General features: G+C 34.6%; 2 protein-coding genes across 2 annotated transcripts; both read left to right on the top strand.

Moving 5' to 3' along the window:
• Nucleotides 1-120: 120 nt before the first annotated feature.
• LOC142987841 (acyl-CoA Delta(11) desaturase-like) lies at nucleotides 121-17,775 on the top strand. Its single transcript, XM_076136780.1, has 5 exons — nucleotides 121-211; nucleotides 655-843; nucleotides 1,150-1,280; nucleotides 16,549-16,754; nucleotides 17,244-17,775. The coding sequence occupies exons 2-5, from the start codon at nucleotides 669-671 to the stop codon at nucleotides 17,773-17,775; spliced, it is 1,044 nt and encodes a 347-aa protein (XP_075992895.1). The 5' UTR covers nucleotides 121-211; nucleotides 655-668.
• LOC142972665 (acyl-CoA Delta-9 desaturase-like) lies at nucleotides 4,545-8,703 on the top strand. The gene is made up of 5 exons (XM_076113954.1): nucleotides 4,545-4,642; nucleotides 4,902-5,088; nucleotides 5,301-5,431; nucleotides 7,841-8,046; nucleotides 8,213-8,703. Exons 2-5 carry the CDS (start codon nucleotides 4,920-4,922, stop codon nucleotides 8,685-8,687), a joined length of 981 nt encoding a protein of 326 aa, XP_075970069.1. The 5' UTR covers nucleotides 4,545-4,642; nucleotides 4,902-4,919; the 3' UTR covers nucleotides 8,688-8,703.
• Nucleotides 17,776-21,064: the final 3,289 nt, after the last annotated feature.

The following is a 21,064-nucleotide window of genomic DNA, read 5'->3' as shown; positions in this document are numbered from 1 at the left end:
CCCTGCATTGCTTTTAGCACACAAACTAAACAAATACATTGTATTTAATAATAAATAAAATAGCTAATATATACTGAAATGCTTATGCTGTGTTATATATTACTTGATTCACGTGCCGTACCGTTGGTAGTTTCGTTTTAGCTTCGTCATTGAATTTATATATTTTGAGTTTTCGTTTTTGATTAGGCGAAGTTTTACGGCATCAAACGCGGTGAGTATAGTATGAACAGTATTACGAACAAATAAGTTTTAGTTAGTCATTCAATTGTGATATGAAAACCAAAAAGGCCTGGGCAGATGAGAAACAAAAAATGTATTAAGTACTTTTGATCTTTTGTTGCACCAAAATGGTAGTGAGAGATGTATAATGAAGGACAAAGAAGTACATCGGGAATTGACTCTCGTTTACGCATTCCTTTAGGCGTATGGCACAAAAAACTAGAGTTGAATTCTAACTTTTCCTCAATTGCTAGGCATCGCAGTGTTGTGTTTTTGCCCTAAGTGGTACGAGTAAGCAAGGATTGCACACAACATGCGCTCCTTTATCACCGAAACCTTATCGAAACCTTATCGCCCTTCTCAAAATTTCATATTATCGCCTGTATGTAAGTTCATATTTCTATGGGTCATCAATAACCTATTTCTTTGTTATAGGTCACCAATCTACTATGAAGGAGACATATGAGGGGATTAATCATCTTGATGAAGACTTAAAACCGGTGCCCTTGGCAAAATGGGAGATTGAATGGAGAAATATATTGAGCATATCATATATGCACTTGATCACTCCATACGCTATCTATCTTATGATAACGCAAGCAACATGGCAAACTAATTTATTTGGTATGCAATTTTGGACTTTTTACCTGTGATTCATACGCCTGGAGAAAAAATCTAAATAAAATTATTTTTTTGACTATAGCTCCGTATATTTTTCATTTTGTGATCTTTATTAGAAAAAAATATGCGACATACGAGTATAAGAACATGTTCTAGTCTAGTAAATTCTAATCTTTTACAATTAAGGAAAAAAAGAACAGAGGTATTGTTTTACTTTTTTCATGCAATAACTGTTTTGAGTAATAATAATAATAAATAAGTGTGTTTCAAGGCATTTATTTTTATATGAGAATGTTTTTTATGTTTCAGCATATATACTTTACGTGGTATCACTGATAGGGGTAACTGCAGGAGCACATAGACTGTGGTCTCACAGGTCATACAAAGCCAAAGCGCCTCTTCAAATTATACTTCTCATTTTTCATTCTATAGCCCATCAAGTAAGTATCTTTTTTGTATTCCTACAAAAGCTGGGGTTCCTAACGTTTTCTTAGTCTGAGTCCACTTTTATTTTTGTTAGCAGGAACCACTACGTAAGTATATCTATACTAATATTATAAAGCTGAAGAGTTTGTTTGTTTGATTGTTTGTTTGTTTGTTTGAACGCGCTAATCTCAGGAACTACTGGTCCGATTTGAAAAATTCTTTCAGTGTTAGATAGCCCATTTATCGAGGAAGGCTATAGGCTATATAACATCACGCTACGGTCATTAGGAGCGGAGTAGCAACGAAAAATGTTACAAAAACGGGGAAAAATTGGACTCATTCTCTTAGGTGACGCAAGCGAAGTTGCGCGGGTCAGCTAGTTGAACATAAAGTGTAATACTTTATGTTCAATATACTTACTTACTTGGTTCTTATCATATCATCATGAAAATTTTAAAATCAATTGCGGACCATATTTTGACTTCTGGAGGTCTCGTATTCGATGAAGATCTATTGGTATTTTCTATTTCATATTAGATTATTCTCAATAGCAGCCCGGAGTTAGGTAACGTGCCCGATATATGGCAATAGACTCGTCGCCTTTTACATGGGAATAACACTGGAAATGGGGCAACGATTCTTTACATCTTTGCCGCACCATACTTTTTTGTTTGGAAATCTGGGTTTCGTTATTAAAGGAGAAAATAGGTATACATATATTACTTTGTTCAACCCAGTAACATTTTGCAGGGTTCCGCATTCCATTGGGCTCGTGACCATCGCGTGCATCACAAATATACCGACACAGATGCTGACCCTCACAATTCAAACCGCGGGTTCTTCTACTGCCACATTGGCTGGATATTTCTGAAGAAAAATCCTAAAGCCATCGCAAAGGGAAAATGCATAGATATTAGTGATCTTATGGCTGACCGGTTATTGCAGCTTCAACATAAGTAAGTTATAAAAATGTGCTTTTATTTTTGAAATTTTTAATGACAAAAGTAATATCTAACATTTTCCTCTAGTTAGAAACGAGTTTATAAATAAACTCGTTCTAACTAGAGAATTTGTAAATTGCATTGTCATTTAAAGCTTTGTTCAAATTTTTTTTTTCAGATATTACTATTTTGTAGCCCCTTCGTTATGCGTTCTGATGCCAACCTTATTACCAACAGTTTGGGGAGAAAATGTCTGGAATGCATTTTACATCAACGGCTTTCGTATAATATTTTCCTTACATTCGACCCTTTTGATAAACTCTTTAGCTCACATGTGGGGAGCTAAACCGTATGAAAAAGACATCAATCCAACCGAAAATATGATAGTATCTTTTTTCGCTACTGGTGAGGGTTTCCATAATTTTCACCACACCTTCCCTCAAGACTACAGGGCTGCTGAATTGGGCGGCTATAAGCTCAACATCTCTCGTTTATTTATTGATATTATGGCTAAAATTGGCTGGGCCTATGACTTGAAGACAGTGTCCGAAGAGATAGTTGAGAAGCGAGTGAACAGAACTGGTGATGGATCACATCCAGTTTACGGTTTTAATGAACACACAGACTTGCATATCGAATACAGCAAAAGTCAAATTCGCCAAAAAGGAACGTAGTCATAATGTATTTTTTTAATACTTGAGCAATTACAAACATGCCAACAAAGGAATCATATGAATGCGACAATGTGAAAGTCCAAACGAGAAAATCGGATAAAACCACATGACGTAATGTTACGACAAAATATTGCCTAGTTTGGTATCGTTTATTATTATTAAGTTACTAGAGTAATTAATGTAGGACCGTTTATAATTGTTATAAGCCAATATTTCTGCAATAGATCATAACTTATTGTCAGAAGGAATAATATTTTATAAACTATGTAATTAGTTTTTTTTAAAAGTGCCTAGAAAGGAAACATATTTTTTTCTAAATGTTTTATAGTTTTCTTGAAATACGACACAGTCCGTATTTGGTTCAAAGCGTTTCTCATCGCAAAGCACCTTTGGCCAGCAGTGGGACAGTAATTAGTTAGCACCTGTGCTAGAACAATTTATATGTTTACTTTAACTTTAAGTAGCATACTTAAACAAAACTGAATGGACTTGCTCACTCTTGTAACTCAAGATGTCACTTTGTTAACCCTATTAGCAAATAAATAATTTGAACTTCATCCACCTTTTCGTTCATACCTCCCTGAACATTCAACGTAGCCATGCAGTATTACGTGGCCCGTTTTTCCTGTGTGAATCTACGAACATACGAACTTTACAGCCGTCACCGAATATGGATGTGGAAGCAAAGAAAGTTAGTAAGGATCGTACCAAGCAGCGTTCTCTACCTACCCCTATGAGAAGGCGTGATTTTCACATTCTTATTTATCGATAGCAAGTTCATTATTCAGAACCAAGGCCAATATTCCAAGGTTTTTCAAAATTCAGGGATTCACACACAGTTGGCGTCAAAACAGTCAAGGAAGAAACCATCATAATCATACCAGAAAAGATTGAGTAATAAATTGACCAATAAAACATCCCTCCTGCCAAAAACGTCTGAAGTAAATACGAATAAATTGCGAATTCTATAAATTATTTGGAAATTATGTGAGTGATGACTAAGGATTTTCAAACAAAATACTAATTTGATAGTCAAGTTGTTTGAATAATTAATAGAGACAAATGTATGCAATACGAATGTAACTTTATATTTAAAAAAATATCGCAAAATGTGTTGCTTAGCGCAAAAGTCAACGATGGGACGGCAAAACAATTTGACTTAGCTATTAGATACTTATATACTAATACTATAGAATTGCAGAGTTTATTTGTTTGTTTTGTTGAACGCGCTAATCTCAGGAGGTACTGGTGCGAACTGAAACATTATTTTACTGAAGCAAGCGTAGTTGCGCGGGTCAGCTAGTTGTTTTCATAAAATTGTCTCTCATCCCATTGTAATAGGGCCCAGGTCTATTGGCATATACTGGGCACGATACCAGGCTTCGTACGGCTATGGAGGAAGCAGTATGTTCGATCGGGGAATCAAATCCGGAACCCTGTGGTGCACTGTGTGCAGTTGGATGCACTACTAAACGCGCCACAGAGGCGGTAAAAGAATAACTAGCCCAAATATTATCGATATTTTTTAGTATGTTTTATTTGAAATTCACAAAATTCAATTAATTTTGTAGTTACGTGGTCTGCCGCTTATTAAACAATATGTTTATTTAAAGAATTACTAATTAACAATTCGTGAATTTAGATTCATAATAATTAGTTACGTGTTTGTTCATTTGTAAGTAATTGTGTTGTTGCATTTGTGTTGATTAGAGTGATATAATTGTAGTTTATACTGATTTATTGAAGAGGTTATATTAAATTGTAAGTAAATAAACATTTACTTATTTTACTAATAAACATGAAAGCTTTATTGTAAAAATAAATACTGACGTAGATATTGAAATGTTTAAAATTAACGAACCTTCTTGATAAACCATAATGACAAAAAATAACAATAATAAATAATTTCCTTAAGTAATATAAATAAGGCTAAGACATTTTGAATCTCTACTATTTTAGTCGCTTGAAATTAAAATTGCGAATGTTGTGATACATTATGTAGCATTTTTGCTTGTTTTAGTTATTGTAAGACAACATAATGAATGAGACTTGTGATGACAACAAAACAAACGAAAGTGTGAAGAAGGCAGATTCAAAATGGCGGATTGAATGGAGAAATGCTACGCCAATGATCGTGCTACATCTTGCAATACCTTATTTCATTAAACTTATCTTCATGGAAGCCAAATGGCAGACTAATTTATTCGGTAATTATTTGACAATGATTTCGAAGTATTAAAACTAATTAACTTACTCTAGTGGTGACGGAAAACATCGTGATGAATTACCTAGTTTAATACATTTCTTAAGGGAATGCACTTGGCCAGCGTAGTGAACTCAAGGCCTTACCACTCCCTCATTCCGGAAGGAGACACTTGCCCAGCAGTGGGACATTAATGGATATTTTTATTTCTTTCAGCATACTTGTTGTACAGAATGTCATTAGTGGGTATAACGGCTGGAGCTCACAGATTATGGTCGCATCGAGCATACAAAGCTAACGCACCTCTACAGACTATACTCTTAATATTATCAAGCATAGCTTTCCAGGTACGTGTATAATTTAATGCCATCAAGAACATCCTGTAAAAAAACCCAAGTCTCGCAGCTCAGTCTCTCTGACGTAAAAAGTTGCGAGATCTATGTAATACCAAGTCGATTAATCTATTTATTCTCTACTTAAAGGACCTTCTGACTTAAGTTATTACATAAGTTATTATCATGCTAATATTAAAAATATTTTACGTTTAAAACAAGTAGATCGACCTGCGGGCTTCTCACGTATCTCAGTTGACAGCTAGTGTACGTCAAATTGATGGTCACTATTCAGTACATTGCTGCTTTGACGTAACGCGTTAATCACTATATTCTAAGAGAGAAAACAATGTACAGCATAGTACTAGGCTTTCAAGTAAATGTCAACTGAGATACGTGATAGGGGCTCAGGTCAAATTCAGATCAGAGAGCTATTCAGATTTAATGTGCTATCATTTGAATTTTTGAAATACCTAGTTTACAAAATTGTAAGCACTTTTCTACGACTTTCTAGTAAAATTTCGTGGGTAAATTGATAATTAAGTCATTTGTGTTAATTTTAACACGTGATAAGGAAAAACGATACATATATTAACCGTAAATGAGGAAATTTCTTTTTGTATTTAGATCGACCATTATAACACATTATATTCAAATCCATACTAATCCATACTAATATTATAAATGCGAAAGTAACTCTGTCTGTCTGTCTGTCTGTCTGTCTGCTACTCAATCACGCCTAAACTACTGAACCAATTTGCATGAGATTTGGTATGGAGATATTTTGATACCCGAGAAAGGACATAGGCTACTTTTTACCCCGGGAAAATGACGCATTTCCCGGGAAAATTCAGGTGGCGAACGAAGTCGCGAATAACCAATATTATAATGACATTGAATTAAGAAAATTCCGTTGTCATGGCAACTGTTTTAATGGCGGATATGCCTTAGCGCGACTTCGTCAAATTAAGAGGTATAAATAATTTTGAGAATATTTTTCGTGAAAAAAAAGCATATTTTATATCATCACACTATGACCAATAGGAGTAGAGTAAGAGTAAAAAGTGTTATAAAAACGTGGAAAAATCTGACCCATTCTCTCTTATGTGACGCAAGCGAAGTTGCGCGGGTCAGCTAGTATTATAAATGCGAAAGTAACTCTGTCTGACTGTCTGTCTGTCTGCTACTCAATCACGCCTAAACTACTGAACCAATTTGCATGAAATTTGGTATGGAAATATTTTGATACCCGAGAAAGGACATAGGCTACTTTTTACCCCGGGAAAATGACGCATTTCCCGGGAAAATTCAGGTGTCGAACGAAGTCGCGAATAATCAAAATTATAATGACATTGAAATTGAATTACCAAAATTCCGTTGTCATGGCAACTGTTTTAATGGCGGATATGCCTTAGCGCGACTTCGTTATATTATGAGATATAAATAATTTTGAGAATATTTTTCATATTTTATCTCATCACGCTACGACCAATAGGAGCAGAGTAACAGTAAAAAGTGTTACAAAAACGTGGAAAATTCTGACCCATTCTCTCCTATATGACGCTAGCGAAGTTGCGCGGGTCAGCTAGTATATTATATATTTTTTGTAAAAGGCATTAAGTTTCAATGAACATTTTAGTAATATTTTGAATTCGACATTGTATTTTTACCCACAACATCAGAAGTAAGAGTTCTTTACTATATAAGTAGGTACTACATCAACACTAAAATTCAGAAAGAAAGCCAAAGACCCGGGTAAAACAAACTATTTTTTTAGAAATTTATTTTTAAGCCCCTTAAAAATAAATAATATAATAGGTGATGATAGGTTGTACGCAATTGGCGCGGGCATCAAGTACAAAGTACTATGTGTGTAGTTCTAGAAGTTTTTGTGCATTACATAATGTACATAAAATCTTTATACATAATGTCAACATAAACTTAATAATCTTATAATAATATAACGCAAAAAACGTCTTTTAGAAAACTACACCATATTTTACCAAGTCTTCGTCTTTTGTTTTTCTCAAACTCTCCCCTTACGCAATAACACATCAGTGATCTTAAATTTCACCTTACCTTCGGATACACCTCTGCAGACCATTCTACAGGCGCTCATAGCCAGTTGCGCTCACCGGTCAGTAAACGATCTGTAGGTTAAGCAAACCTTGGCGCGGTCACTCCATAGATGGGTGACCGCATAGAGGTATTTAAACAGGGCGTCTCCGTGCTTCGGAAGGCACGTTAAAAGTCGGTCCCGGTGGTTATCTACTACGATAACAGTCATTAAGCCATGTCAAAGGCCCTCGGGCGGCTTGAACAACTTTGATACTAGGTTGACCACGAACCATACGATAAGAAGAAGAAGACCATTCTACATGTGTTATGCTAATTACAAGTATCAAAATATGTCGTATTTTCCAGGGTTCTGCGTACCGTTGGGCGGTTGACCATCGAGTACACCACAAGTATACAGATACCAACGCTGACCCTCACAACTCGAGCAGAGGCTTCTTCTTCAGTCACATTGGCTGGATACTCTTAAAAAAAAACAAAGAAGTCAGAGAAAAAAGACTGACCATCGATGCAGATGATCTCAAAGCTAATAGACTACTGCAATTTCAACATAAGTAAGTATAGAAACGGAATAATTAGGAGAACGTTCCTAAGCAAGGTTACTAACTGGTTGACGTGTTTCTCTTATTATATTATTTATCTTGTATACTTCAGGAAAAAAAATCACGATATTCAGCTGATATTTACAAAATATTATTAAATAGTGGTTTTTCGTTTCAGGTATTACATGTGGTTGGCAAACTTTTTTTGCTTTTTGCTGCCGACATTTATTCCAAAACTATGGGGTGAAAATCTATGGACAGCATTTTGCGTAGCAGGGTGTTTCCGTGTTCTATTCTCATCGCACGCCTTTTACTTAATAAACTCTGTAGCTCACATGTGGGGTGCAAAACCATACGATAGAGACATGAAACCCACGGAAAGTAATATAGTATCATTTTTAGCTACTGGTGAGGGTTTCCATAATTTTCACCACACGTTTCCACAAGACTATAGAGCTGGTGAATTGGGCGGCTATAAACTCAACATCGCTCGGTTATTTATTGACATTATGGCTAAAATTGGCTGGGCCTATGATTTGAAGACAGTGTCCGAAGAAATGATTGAGAAGCGAGTGAACAGAACTGGTGATGGATCACATCCAGTCTTCGGTCACATACGACCAAGTTTCGAAATCCGCCAGAAAGGGAGCTAATATACATTACTTTTAATTTGTGATTTTATTTTACCGTTACGACCTTTAACCTTAACAGTTTACAATAAGTGAGTTTTGTACATTAATTAGTAAATTGCCGCATGATTACGTGGAATAAATTGTAATAACAGTTCAATATAATGGTGAATAATCTGAACGTTAAACATATACACTTTGCATTGTATTTTCATAATGTTTATAGTTTTTAAATATATCAAATTTGCCGTGAGGTCACATTTTAACAACTCGTTACAACCGTAACCCGAAAACGATTCAGTTTTTTTAGTAGGTACAGCATGTTTTTAATGGATTTTTATACCTTACATAAATACAGTGATAGCCGACTTTTACCAATATTTTTATAGCCACCGCATCTTTTTCGACCGATAGTGGGATAGTAACGTAATATGATTGAGAAACCCCAATCGCCTTGATATCAGAAATTAATTAATATTATAGAATTTGATGATATTTTGTTTGTACTAATGTATAGTAGATCGGCTGTTCCGTACACAACCGTTTGACCACAGAGTTAGTCAGAAAGTGACACTGATTAATCTGTTCTTTGACTTCATTGCTTGATAAAGATATTGTAATGGATACAATACAAACAATAATTCATTGTTTAATACAGATCAGGAACAATAGATGGACAATAAACAAAAAACATAAATTAATTTTAGTGATTAATTGTTAAAAATAGAGTTCCTTAATCAAATATTATGAGACAAAAAGATAAAAAATACTTTCAGAACATTTTTGTGGCGCAGTTTTATACTGGCATATGACTTTTCAATAATTTGCAAGCCTTTGCCGTTTTCCACGCACATTAAAAAAAATGTTAAGGAGTTATTAGTAGTAGGTTATAGGGTAAAAAAGACCGCACAAAGAATGCCCGATCCGGGGATCAAACCCGAGACCACGTCATGATCAGCAGTCGGATACACTACCGACAACGCCATAGAGGCAATGCCTAAAAATATGACATATCACACTCGGTTTTTTTTAAATATATTCACTAGGAACTTTATTCATTGTTTTAACGGCACTATTTTATTAATTTAGGTGAAATTATTATTAGTTTGTATATATAGTTTTAATTTTAATAATTTAATGTAAATATTTAGTTTTATAAGTTTTGTACTGTATAAAAAAGCGGCACGGCCGTAACATCCTTTTCTCGAAGCAATTCGGGCTATTTTTGACACCCCTATAATTTCGTTGTGGATAAAACAAGAAGCCTGGATTTTCAGCAACTAATCAGTCATTGTATAAACACGGTATATTTAAAATTTCAGTCAATTTGAACCAGTAGTTTAAGAATGACAACTAGTTAAAATTTTGAATTTTGTCACTCACTGATTCACTGACTCACTGACTCACTGACTCACCGATCATCAAAAGTCTAAGGTACTTCTAGCAGACTTAAAAGCTTAAAATTTAGAATACAAATAGGGTTTAGTGTCTTAATCATGGGAAAAATTTAATATTTTCTAATTTCGGTCCAGTTTTCTAAATACATCAACTGCAACAATAACTTTGTAATCTCATATAAATGTATAAGATTACAAGGTTACATTTGCAGTTAATGAATTATTATTACTGTAGAAAATAAAATAAATAGGTGTAAATAGATACCTACTATATGAGGCATAACGGGAGAGGGTATAGGGTGGGTAAGGGTGTTTAGCCCATGAAACTGAACAACATTCCCATAGGAAAATATGTTGAATTATGAAAAAAAAACGTCTTTCCATACAAATTGGACTTATGTTCGCTCTACAAAAAGAAGTGAGATGCCATCAAAAACATTCTGTAAAAACTTCAAGTCTCGCCGTAAAAAGTTGTGAGATCTATATAATACCAAGTCGATTAATCTATTTAGTCTCTACTTAAAGGACCTTCTGTCTTAAGTTATTACGTATGTTATTATCATGCCAATTTTTAAAAAAATACCTTTAAAACAAATAGATCGACTTGGTCATCGCAAGAAAACACAAATTCGCCATTAACATTTCAGGAGTATTAGCTTCTCGTCGTGCTGTGTAGCGTGATACATACTAATAATCAAATCATGCGATGGCCAGGTCGGTCTATTTGTTTTAAAGGTATTTTTTTAAAAATTGGCATGATAATAACATATGTAATAACTTAAGACAGAAGGTCCTTTAAGTAGAGACTAAATAGATTAATCGACTTGGTATTATATAGATCTCACAACTTTTTACGGCGAGACTTGAAGTTTTTACAGAATGTTTTTGATGGCATACACATTTAACACATACTTAACAGTTAAAGGCTTTAATAACGACTTCAATAATTCAAGTTCACAGTTTCATCAATCAATTCGGTAATTCATTTCTTTATTTATCCATTTTCTTGTTGGAAAAATTACTATCGACTAGTTACTAGTTGATAGTATTTTTTGCCTTTTTATGAAATTAATTTACCTACTGTTGTTAGAAAGATAAGAACAAGAATATTTTTATTGCAGGCAACATAAAGTTAAGTCTAGAAATTCGGATACAGCTAAATACAAGTTTGGAACTATATCCTAACAATTTTAAGTAGCATCTGCGTCTCGCACGTGTATACGTACTTTGTTCCGTTGCAGTTTAATTTGTCACGACAATATTGTACCAACTTTGTACGTAGGACGTACTGGTGCAGTCAGTTCCAAAAGTCGTATAACAACTGCATATTTTCAAAACATCCTTATTAATAAATGCATTTAACCCATTAATGTGGGCGAGGGTCTCCTCCCGGAATGAAGGGTTATTTATGTTAACTATTGTAATAATATATATAAAGTAGCTAAGATAAAATAAAGCATTATAATGTTATATCTACACATTGTTGTCTTCGGGTAACGTGCCCAGAAGACTGGCAGCATTATCACGTTGAATGACAATGCTTATTCTCTGTACTAAGAAAATACCAGCCCTATGTTCACGTGTCGCATAATATCGTGATAAGTGCCGTGTGATTTCCCGGAAGATGTCTTAAGCGCTCGGAATTTACGATCCCATGGTTTTAACCCTAAATGGCTCAAGCATGCAATCACCGCAAAGAGCAGCAAATTTGCGCTGTCTGAGGAACTCCACAACTGCAGCAGCAGCATCGGAACAGATCGACGTCTTTGAAGATGTGATGGCACAAGGGTATTGTCCCGTACTGGAGACCCACCCGTCTTCCAAGGCAGCAATAACCTACCAGGATTTTACTTTCCGGAGCTATGAAAGATCAAAGGTTGCACGTTATTAGTCAGTGTTTTTTGCTAACACAAAACAATAGAAGAAATTGGGTATTTCCCCGTAACAATGGCGATACATACATATGTATATGTCCGTCTATAATGCCTATTCAATTGCTTGTGAATATTGACTGCTTAATGACATTGTTTGACTGTTATTTCATTATCATTACGGTAATGTAAGCACCACCCGTCCATCTTAACATTTAAGGCACGTGTCTGATGCCGTGGAAAAAACTGACATGTCTATCACGTTTACTTTACAATTAGGTATGTTATATCGATTTTTTGTCCGGTTCTCAAGTCTAATCAAACTCTTTCTTTTAAAGTGTATTTTTTCCTTAAATTGTAATTAAAAAAGTCTAGCAGTTGTTGAAAGTACTTTTAAAACAAGGGACAGTCTACCACTTTGGCCAAGTGTGGGTTGGAGACTTACAAGGTTGCACCACGATCTCTTTCTTTACCGTTAGAACAAGGGATAATTATTTCTAATACACATATGGTATTTTGCCTCGGGTTCTAACCATTGACCACTTGCGTGGGAGGTACCAACTTATACTACTACTAGCTGACCCGCGCAACTTCGCTTGCGTCACCTAAGAGAATGGGTAAAAATGTTCCCCGTTTTTGTAACATTTTTCGTTGCTACTCCGCTCCTAATGACCGTAGCGTGATGTTATATAGCCTATAGCCTCCCTCGATAAATGGGCTATCTAACACTGAAAGAATTTTTCAAATCGGACCCGTAGTTCCTGAGATTAGCGCGTTCAAACAAACAAACAAACAATCAAACAAACAAACAAACTCTTCAGCTTTATTATATTAGTAAGTATAGATTAAATCAGGAAATCATCTCACAAGGGATACATACATAGATAACAAGTCACCAGAATCAGAACGCGTAAAAGCTTAATCGTTGGGTGACAAATAACGACAAAACTAAACAATTTTTATGCTATGGTTTCCAGATAACTGATAAACATACTTACATAATTCTAAATACATACTTACGTACATGGATAATTTACATAAAAACGTAAATCAGATACTCGTGTTCATCACACAAATAAGTATAAAGAAAGAAAACAAAACTTAAACATTGTAATTATTATTAATTAATTAATGATATTTCAACACGTGTGAATCTTTCAAGCTGTATAACAAAGACAATTCACTTGACGTAAATGAAAGTCCGGAGTGACCCATGAGTCATGAATAAATCAATAATTTAATACATACACTAATAAGAAAAACGTGATCTATCAAATATGCAGACTTTTCGAATTATCAATGCCTGTCTAGGCTAGATTAATTGTATGTAAAATAGCAAACACACGTGGCATAATTTACAAAGCTAGTTAAGTAAAGTATTAGCGGGCCTGTACATTTTTTTTCTACTTTCTAATTGTTTGAGGTGTACAATCTAACACAAGAACGTAAATAATACGAGGCAGATTATACAGCAAGCTGAGCGAAAAAGCCAATTAATAACAACCTAGCCTTTCTACCAACTATGTTGGAGTCGGCTTTCAGTCTCACTGAATGCAGCTGAATATTTGTATTTTACATGGAGCTACTGCCTATCAGACCTCCACAACCCAGTTACCTGGGCTATAGCACCTTTATGTATGATACCCTTCGGTAAGACTGCTTGTCAGACTTTCAAGCTTCTGGCTACTGTTAACGACTGTCAAAGATCTTTGAAAATGACAGCCGGGACATACGGAGCACGGAGGAACTCGATATGTCACAGATGTTCACACATCCACAGAAAAAGTCAAACAATAAAAGCAGAAATATAGGAGAGCACGAAGACATAATTCGTTTTTGTGGCGCATAATTCTAGAAGACCAAGAACAACCAAGCCTTTTTTTAGCTGTGACTCGAAATGTGTGTGAAGATCTATGAGACGAGTCATTGGTATCTGGAGGTAGAGGCCGGTTGCTTTTGCCTAGTGTTTGAGGGTACCATTGTGGTGAGAAGAATAGTCAGCCGAGGTTCTGCGATACCGAACTTAGCTAGGTTCCAGATTCTAGGGTGTGTCGAGGGCCTCCCCTCGACACACCCTGGAATGCTTGGAAACAAACCCTGTATGATCTTATGTGTATTTATACATAATTTTATCTTATACAATAATTTTAGAATTTTCACACAGCCTCACTTCGCATTTGCATAAGTCGCGTTCGTCACTCGTGTATGATAAAATGTGAGATTATTTTTAGTATTGGGGCGGTATTTCTTTATAGCAAAGCATCACTTTATACACAATTTTATTTACTGTTTGTCCATGAATGTGTAAAAAAAAAAAACAAATTTGTAAACAAATATTTATTATACGTTTCAATAGGGTTGCGCTTTTGCAGGTATCAGTACACAAGGTAGACGGAAGTTCGGAACACTTGCCCGGGACAATTGCCTTCGTGTTGTACAGCCATGTCGTGTTTTTGTAAACGTATGACTGTCCTGTGAAAGAAAACTCTCGAGTCTCAAGATATGATGCCTGCAAAAGTTTAGTAGAAAATGCAGCACGAGTTTTAAAATGTGATATCTTTTCGAGAATAAAAATACAAATCGATATTTCTTGCTAAAACAATACGCAGATAAGTTTTTGTAAATAATAATTATCATTAAGCAATAATTTACACCCTTTTGTCTCGCTAAAAGTAATGCCATCAAAAACATCCAGTAAAAAACATCAAGTCTCGGAGCTTAGTCTCTCTGCCGTAAAAAGTTGTGAGATCTATATAATACCAAGTCGATTAATCTGTTTAGTCTCTACTTAAAGGACATTCTGTCTAAAGCTATTAAATAAGTTATTATCATGTCAATATTAAAAATGTTTTACGTTTAAAACAAATAAACCGACCTGGCCATCGCATGATTTGATTATAAGTATGTATCACACTGCACAGAACGACGGGCCAGCAACTGAATTCCTCACTAGATTCCTTCCGAATATGATGATTGAGGTGAGTATCTTAAAGAAGTTAATGCTCCTGAAATTTTAATGGCGAATTTGTGCTTTACAGCCGTGCCACTTTTTTTTGCTCGACTTGCGGGGGCATTACCTTGCACCCAGATATCCCCTTTAATTAATGGGAAGTCTAGGCTTCAATGCCACTGCCCAAGACAGGGAAACGCGGGTTGAGCTTAAAAAAAAAGACGACATTGCCACGAGTATTGCTAAAATTTTTATTCGCCGGTTGAGCAACCAATTAGGGCGGAATTTTGCCAAGTGAGTATGAAAATGCCGATGATTGTAGGATGTTACCCTAGCGTTGGCTGCGATTTAAAAATTAAAATATTTGCATAATCATTTAATTGATTAACAAATTGGTGTTGTTGTAAAAGTGTATAAATTATAACCATTACACTTTCTTTATGTACATTTGGATCAATAAAGTCTCATTTACTCACATAACACAGACAGAAAAAGTACTGGATATTGAAAAAAAAAAACCGAAAAATAAGTCTCTATTGTATTGAGCAGTTGCAAAACGTTAGTTTATCGTTCAAAGATGGATGAAACTAGTGATAGTTTAATATCAACGGGGGTTGATGGGAAACCTTTAAGTAAACTCAAATGGGAAATCGAGTGGAGGAACGCTACTCCCCTAATATTGTTAAACCTCAGTATACCTTATGGCTTTTATGTTCTCTTTACGGACACTATGTGGCAAACTTTTGTATTTTGTGAGTATATTTACTTATGTTTTATATTTAATACGGATTTTAGACTTCTAAGAATTTATCTGCTCGATTGAAATGTTTCTCGACTGAAATTGAACAAAATAAAGAAGGTTTAATGTATGGTGCAATCTATAAAAGTATTTGTCCGACTTAAAATTGTGCTTGTTCTTTATGGATAAAATATTTTCATCGATTATTGTGTATATGTGAAATATATTTTGGTTTAACCGTTTGGTTAAATTGTTTATATTGATCTTGCATAACTGTATCTCTTCCGACAACCATATTTTATTTCAAAAGATTTTTAGTTACAAACGTAAAAAGCATTTTTTTTAATTAGCCTGTTTCTTTTGAACAAAGGCCTCTGCCCTAAGTTTTTAGTCCCCTCGGTCGATTGTTGGGTTCGGGCACCCATCCAGACTTAATTTTTTTTTATAACTATACTAACTATATATAATAATAACTATAAATAATCATTACATTGAATTTTTTTCAGCTTGTTTCGTGTACATATCTTCATTGATGGGCATAACGTTGGGCCCACATAGACTATGGACGCACAAGACGTACAAAGCGAAATTACCTTTGCAGTTTGTACTAGTGATATTAGCCACAATGCCTTTCCAGGTAGGTCTTTCTCAATACCTACGTACAATAATTTTTGAAGTTCTACGATTAGAACAAAATATACAAACTGTTCTTATTATTTTAAAGCGGACTTGCATCTTTTAGAGATTAAATTACTTGATTAAATAATTTAAACAAAAGTAGTAAATTGCAGCAGATACAAATTAATTTTATGATAACAGACGTGAATTTTCATGATCGTATGATTGATTGTTACACTATAGCAACAAGAAATAAATAAATTAGTAAAGTATGTGTGCTTACGTATAAAACAAATGTTTCAATTTCCAGGGATCCGTGATTCATTGGAGCCGCGATCATCGCTTGCACCACAAGTACAGTGACACGGATGTGGATCCTCACAACGCTAGGAGAGGCTTCTTCTTCTCTCACATCGGCTGGCTGCTGGTCAAGAAACAACCTCAAGTGATAGCCCAGGGTCGTTCCATAGATATGAGTGATTTACAGAACCACCCACTGTTGAGCTTTCAACATCGGTAAGTAAATAAATAATAGTTTTAAATGCGAAAGTTTATCTACCTGTCTTACCGTCTAGTCACAGTTCTGAATACAAAATCCGTGATTTTGTCAACAGAAATACAAACAAATATAATCTTTGTTTAAAAAAAAAATAAACCCCTTCGTAGCCAACCTCAGCCAAACCCAGTAGATTGCAATTATATTAATAATTAAGTCGTCTTGTTTAATTTCGAAGTATCTCTGTTCTCGTTACATTATTCGCAGAATTTATTGGTCAAATAATTTTGGTCAATTTTTAAAACGCGAAGATTCAATGAAGTTATTGTGACAACTTATGAGAAAAGCACGTGCGTTCCGTAAACTGGGGTTAAAGAGCGTTTGACTGTAAATTAATGTATTCCTTGTTTTTTCCCAAAATGTAAAGTGTAGGCATAAATTAAACTTCAACGTGTTTACAAACTTGTTTACAAACACGTGTAATTTAAAATGTTTATTATCATTTTCAGGTACTATATACCGTTGGCGCTCTTCTTCTGTTTTTTCTTACCGAGTACCATACCACTGCTGTGGGGCGAGAAACTTTGGTCTGCATTCTTTGTCGCCGGGATGTTGCGTTTAGTCCTTTCACAACACGCGACGTTTTTGATAAACTCTGCAGCACATACTTGGGGAGTAAAGCCTTATGACCAAGGTATTCTACCAGCGGAACACAAACTGATTGCAATATTGACAACAGGAGAAGGATTACACAACTTCCATCACACGTTTCCATGGGACTACAGAGCCGGCGAGCTGGGTGGTTATTGGACAAACCCTACTTGGTTAGTCTTAGACCTATTGTCAAAAGTTGGCTTGGCCTACGATTTTAAAACCGTATCAGCTGAAATGATCGAGAAACGCGTCAAAAGAACTGGTGACGGTTCACATCCAGGATGGGCCTTAGAACATTATTTAACAGAAGAAAATAAAGACATTATAGTTAAGAATGAGAAATCAATTAACAGTATTAAAAACTTACGTTTTAGAGGTATTTCTTGAATATATTACATTTAAGTACTTGAGTGTTTTATTTTTCCAATGTATGAGATTTTATAGTGGTGTTGGTCAGAGTGCTGCTACCACTGCGTTAAGAGCTTGTGGGTCCGACTCCCACTCGGAACTGACAAAATATTGTTTGATTGCACTTTATACCCTTAATTTATTGTATATTTCGTTTTCTCATACACAACATGTCTTTTTAATCATCAATCAGTCAATCACTTATGTACCCCTATGATTAAAAAGACTTAAGGGCTTAAAGACTCAAAGGGGTACTTATGTACCCCTATGATTAAAAATTATGATTATTTAGAAAACTTTTGTCACTGCAAAAACGGACCAATGCGACTCTTAGCGTCTCACCATTTCTGAATAAGTATTAGGTGATTAGGAGGAATTTTGAAACTAGCTTTCATACATTTGCTGTCACATAGACAGTTATCAACAATTATCCATAAATTGTGAAATTAGCTCTTATTATTTAATACTTATAACTTTACTTATAATTTCTTAAATTCTCACATAGAAAAAATAATTAATGAAAATGATTCACTGATGATACTTTTTTATGACGTTATTCAGATTTCTGTTCCTTAAGTATGTTTTTGAAGAGAGAGAGAGCTATTTTTAATGTCTCTACTCGTTCTATAAGCTGACTCCATTTAAAAATTTCTCAACTTTTAAATATCTATTAGATACGTACATGCGTACTATCAGGTAGATTGACAGTTGTATATATTTTCATATATTTCCTCTGAATTTATTTAGCAGATAGTTATCTGAAATTAATTCATGAGCCCCTAAATCGTTAAGTTTTGCGTTGTTAAGCTTCATTTTAGGTAGGTATTGATATTGTATGCAGTGCGCGCGTAAGTGCATGAGACTTCTGGTCACGAGGCTCGGATCCGGTACACGGGACTTACAAATACATTAGGATATTGTAATTACCAATCAATAGCAAATTACTTTTAAAATATTCAGCACGTGGCATTTTATTTTAACTATAACGATTATTAATTAGTTTATTTATTCATTTAATAGTTGTCTGTTGCAAGTACTTGTCTTTGTCTCATTTTATACTTAGTTCTTTTTCTTGCAACAGTGCCTGTTGAAACTGAAAATACAAAGCAAATATCTGATCTGTGGAATTAAATTTTAGGGCTGGCGTATAAATAAGGTTTGTAGTTCTTACTTATATTGTCAAAGTAAGTACGACATAAATAACATTAAACGGGGGCTCCGAATTTACATAATAATTTATTTCTTTTATTTCCTAGAAGTTTTAATAAGATTGTAGTTTTATTTACCAAATTGCAACTAATCATATTTTTCCGCACATTAATTTATTTAAGTTTTGGCAAATAGCATATTTTGAAATATTCTAAAAGAAATTAGAAATTAACGATAGTACTTTTCTTACTCGGGAATCATACCCAAGAAATCATGATCAGCAGTCGGTTACTCTGCCGACAGCGAAACAAAGGCAATCAGCTCATGTAAAATTATAAATATTTTAAGTACATTTTTTCCATATTAAAGAATGTTGTGTCATAATCTGCTCAGCGCCCCTAGCGGGTGCCGCAGGAACCAATTTCTGTAAAGTATACTTTAAATGTCAACTTCATAATACTCGTTAGTACTGGCTATAGAAAAAATAGGGTGACTTTCTACAGTATCGAACTACCAAACTATCCAAGGTAATTTCATATACCTAAACGCTAATTACTGTGTTACATTACAACATAGTCGACACACAACGTAAATATTAAGTAGTTATTAAATTATTGAGTTTCAAGACGTTTTTTAACCGTAAAAATGTAAAACATAACTAACCCCCGGTTTCTGAGGTACGTTTAGCGGTAGTTTATCTATTCAATAACGTTTAAATGCATATAAAAAACGCTGTTAAATATAATATAAACTACCGCTAAATGTACCTCAGAAACCAGGCATAAATGAGCCTCAAATCTGCCTGTGAATAACAAGGTTCTTGTTTTTATACTCAATGGCAGTGGTACTATTTACCGTTGCTCCGAGCAAATGTCTTCAATAATAAGGAAAACTGTTCGGTTTTTTCCCATAAGTGAAAAATAATAGTTGTTTCAAATGTACAGTCACTAATTGACTAATTTAAGGCCCAGTAATCAACGTGCTACATAATAATTCTATAATATATTTTTTTAATTATATTTACCGCGTGAAACTTATGTTAATTCACAAATTCGGTTAGATATATAAAATGATCGAGCTTTGTTATAATTTAGAAATATCACGACTGTTATACTTAAAGGTGTAGGGGAGCGAAATATTACGCTATTATTAAATCTATTATTATCTGCAAGTCGAGCAAAAAAAAGCGGCACGGCCGTACCATCCTTTTCTCGAAGCAATTCAGGCTATTTTCGACCACCCTATAATTTCGTTGTGGATAAAACAGGAAGCTTGAATTTTCAGCAACCAATCAGTGATTGTATATTTAAATTTCAGTCAATTTGAACCAGTAGTTTAAGAATGATAACTTGTAAAAGTTTCAGAATTTTGTCACTCACTGACTCACCGATCATCAAAAGTTCATTCAGGATCATGCATTCAGCATCATGCCAATATTAAAAATATTTTACGTTTAAAACAAATAAGTCGACTTGTTCACGGACTTGGCATGATAATAACTTATGTAATAACTTAAGACAGACAGAAGGTCCTTTAAGTAGAGACTAAATAGATTAATCGACTTGGTGTTACATAGATCTCACAACTTTTTACGGCAGAGAGACTGAGCTGCGAGACTTGGGGTTTTTTACAGGATGTTTTTGATGGCATTAGTTAGTCCCCTCGTAAAAACGGTCGTACATATAGGCGTGTACCGGGCACCTTACCAAACTCCGTGTTACTGGTGAGAATATTAAATATACGTACACACTAGAAAAGTTTATTATTAGTCTAAATTCTTTACTCGACATTTTGTGGCCTAGGTACTAAAAAACTGAGTTTGAAGTTATCAGAGAATAACTATTATTTCAGTTAAGTTAGTTTTTTTTGATAAGTCATAGTATTTAATGTGGTGCTGTTTATGTAATTGCCGTAAAAACCAAATTTCGTGTTTGGACTGAACCTTAAATCAATGATTTATTTATAATGTTAATTTTGTCAACAATGAAAAAAATTAACATATTTTACTTTATATTATGGACATATTTTGTGGAGGTTCAAATTACGTGTGAGACAGTTAAGAACACGGATCTTAAAGTGAAAGGAAATCTCAGTTTACAGTATAAGGAAGTATGGAAGA

The sequence above is a fragment of the Anticarsia gemmatalis genome, chromosome 4 (genome assembly GCF_050436995.1).
Source record: "Anticarsia gemmatalis isolate Benzon Research Colony breed Stoneville strain chromosome 4, ilAntGemm2 primary, whole genome shotgun sequence".
NCBI classification, from domain to species: Eukaryota; Metazoa; Arthropoda; class Insecta; order Lepidoptera; family Erebidae; genus Anticarsia; species Anticarsia gemmatalis.
Note: the sequence above shows the minus strand (reverse complement) of the source record. Positions and strands in the feature narration are given on the sequence as shown.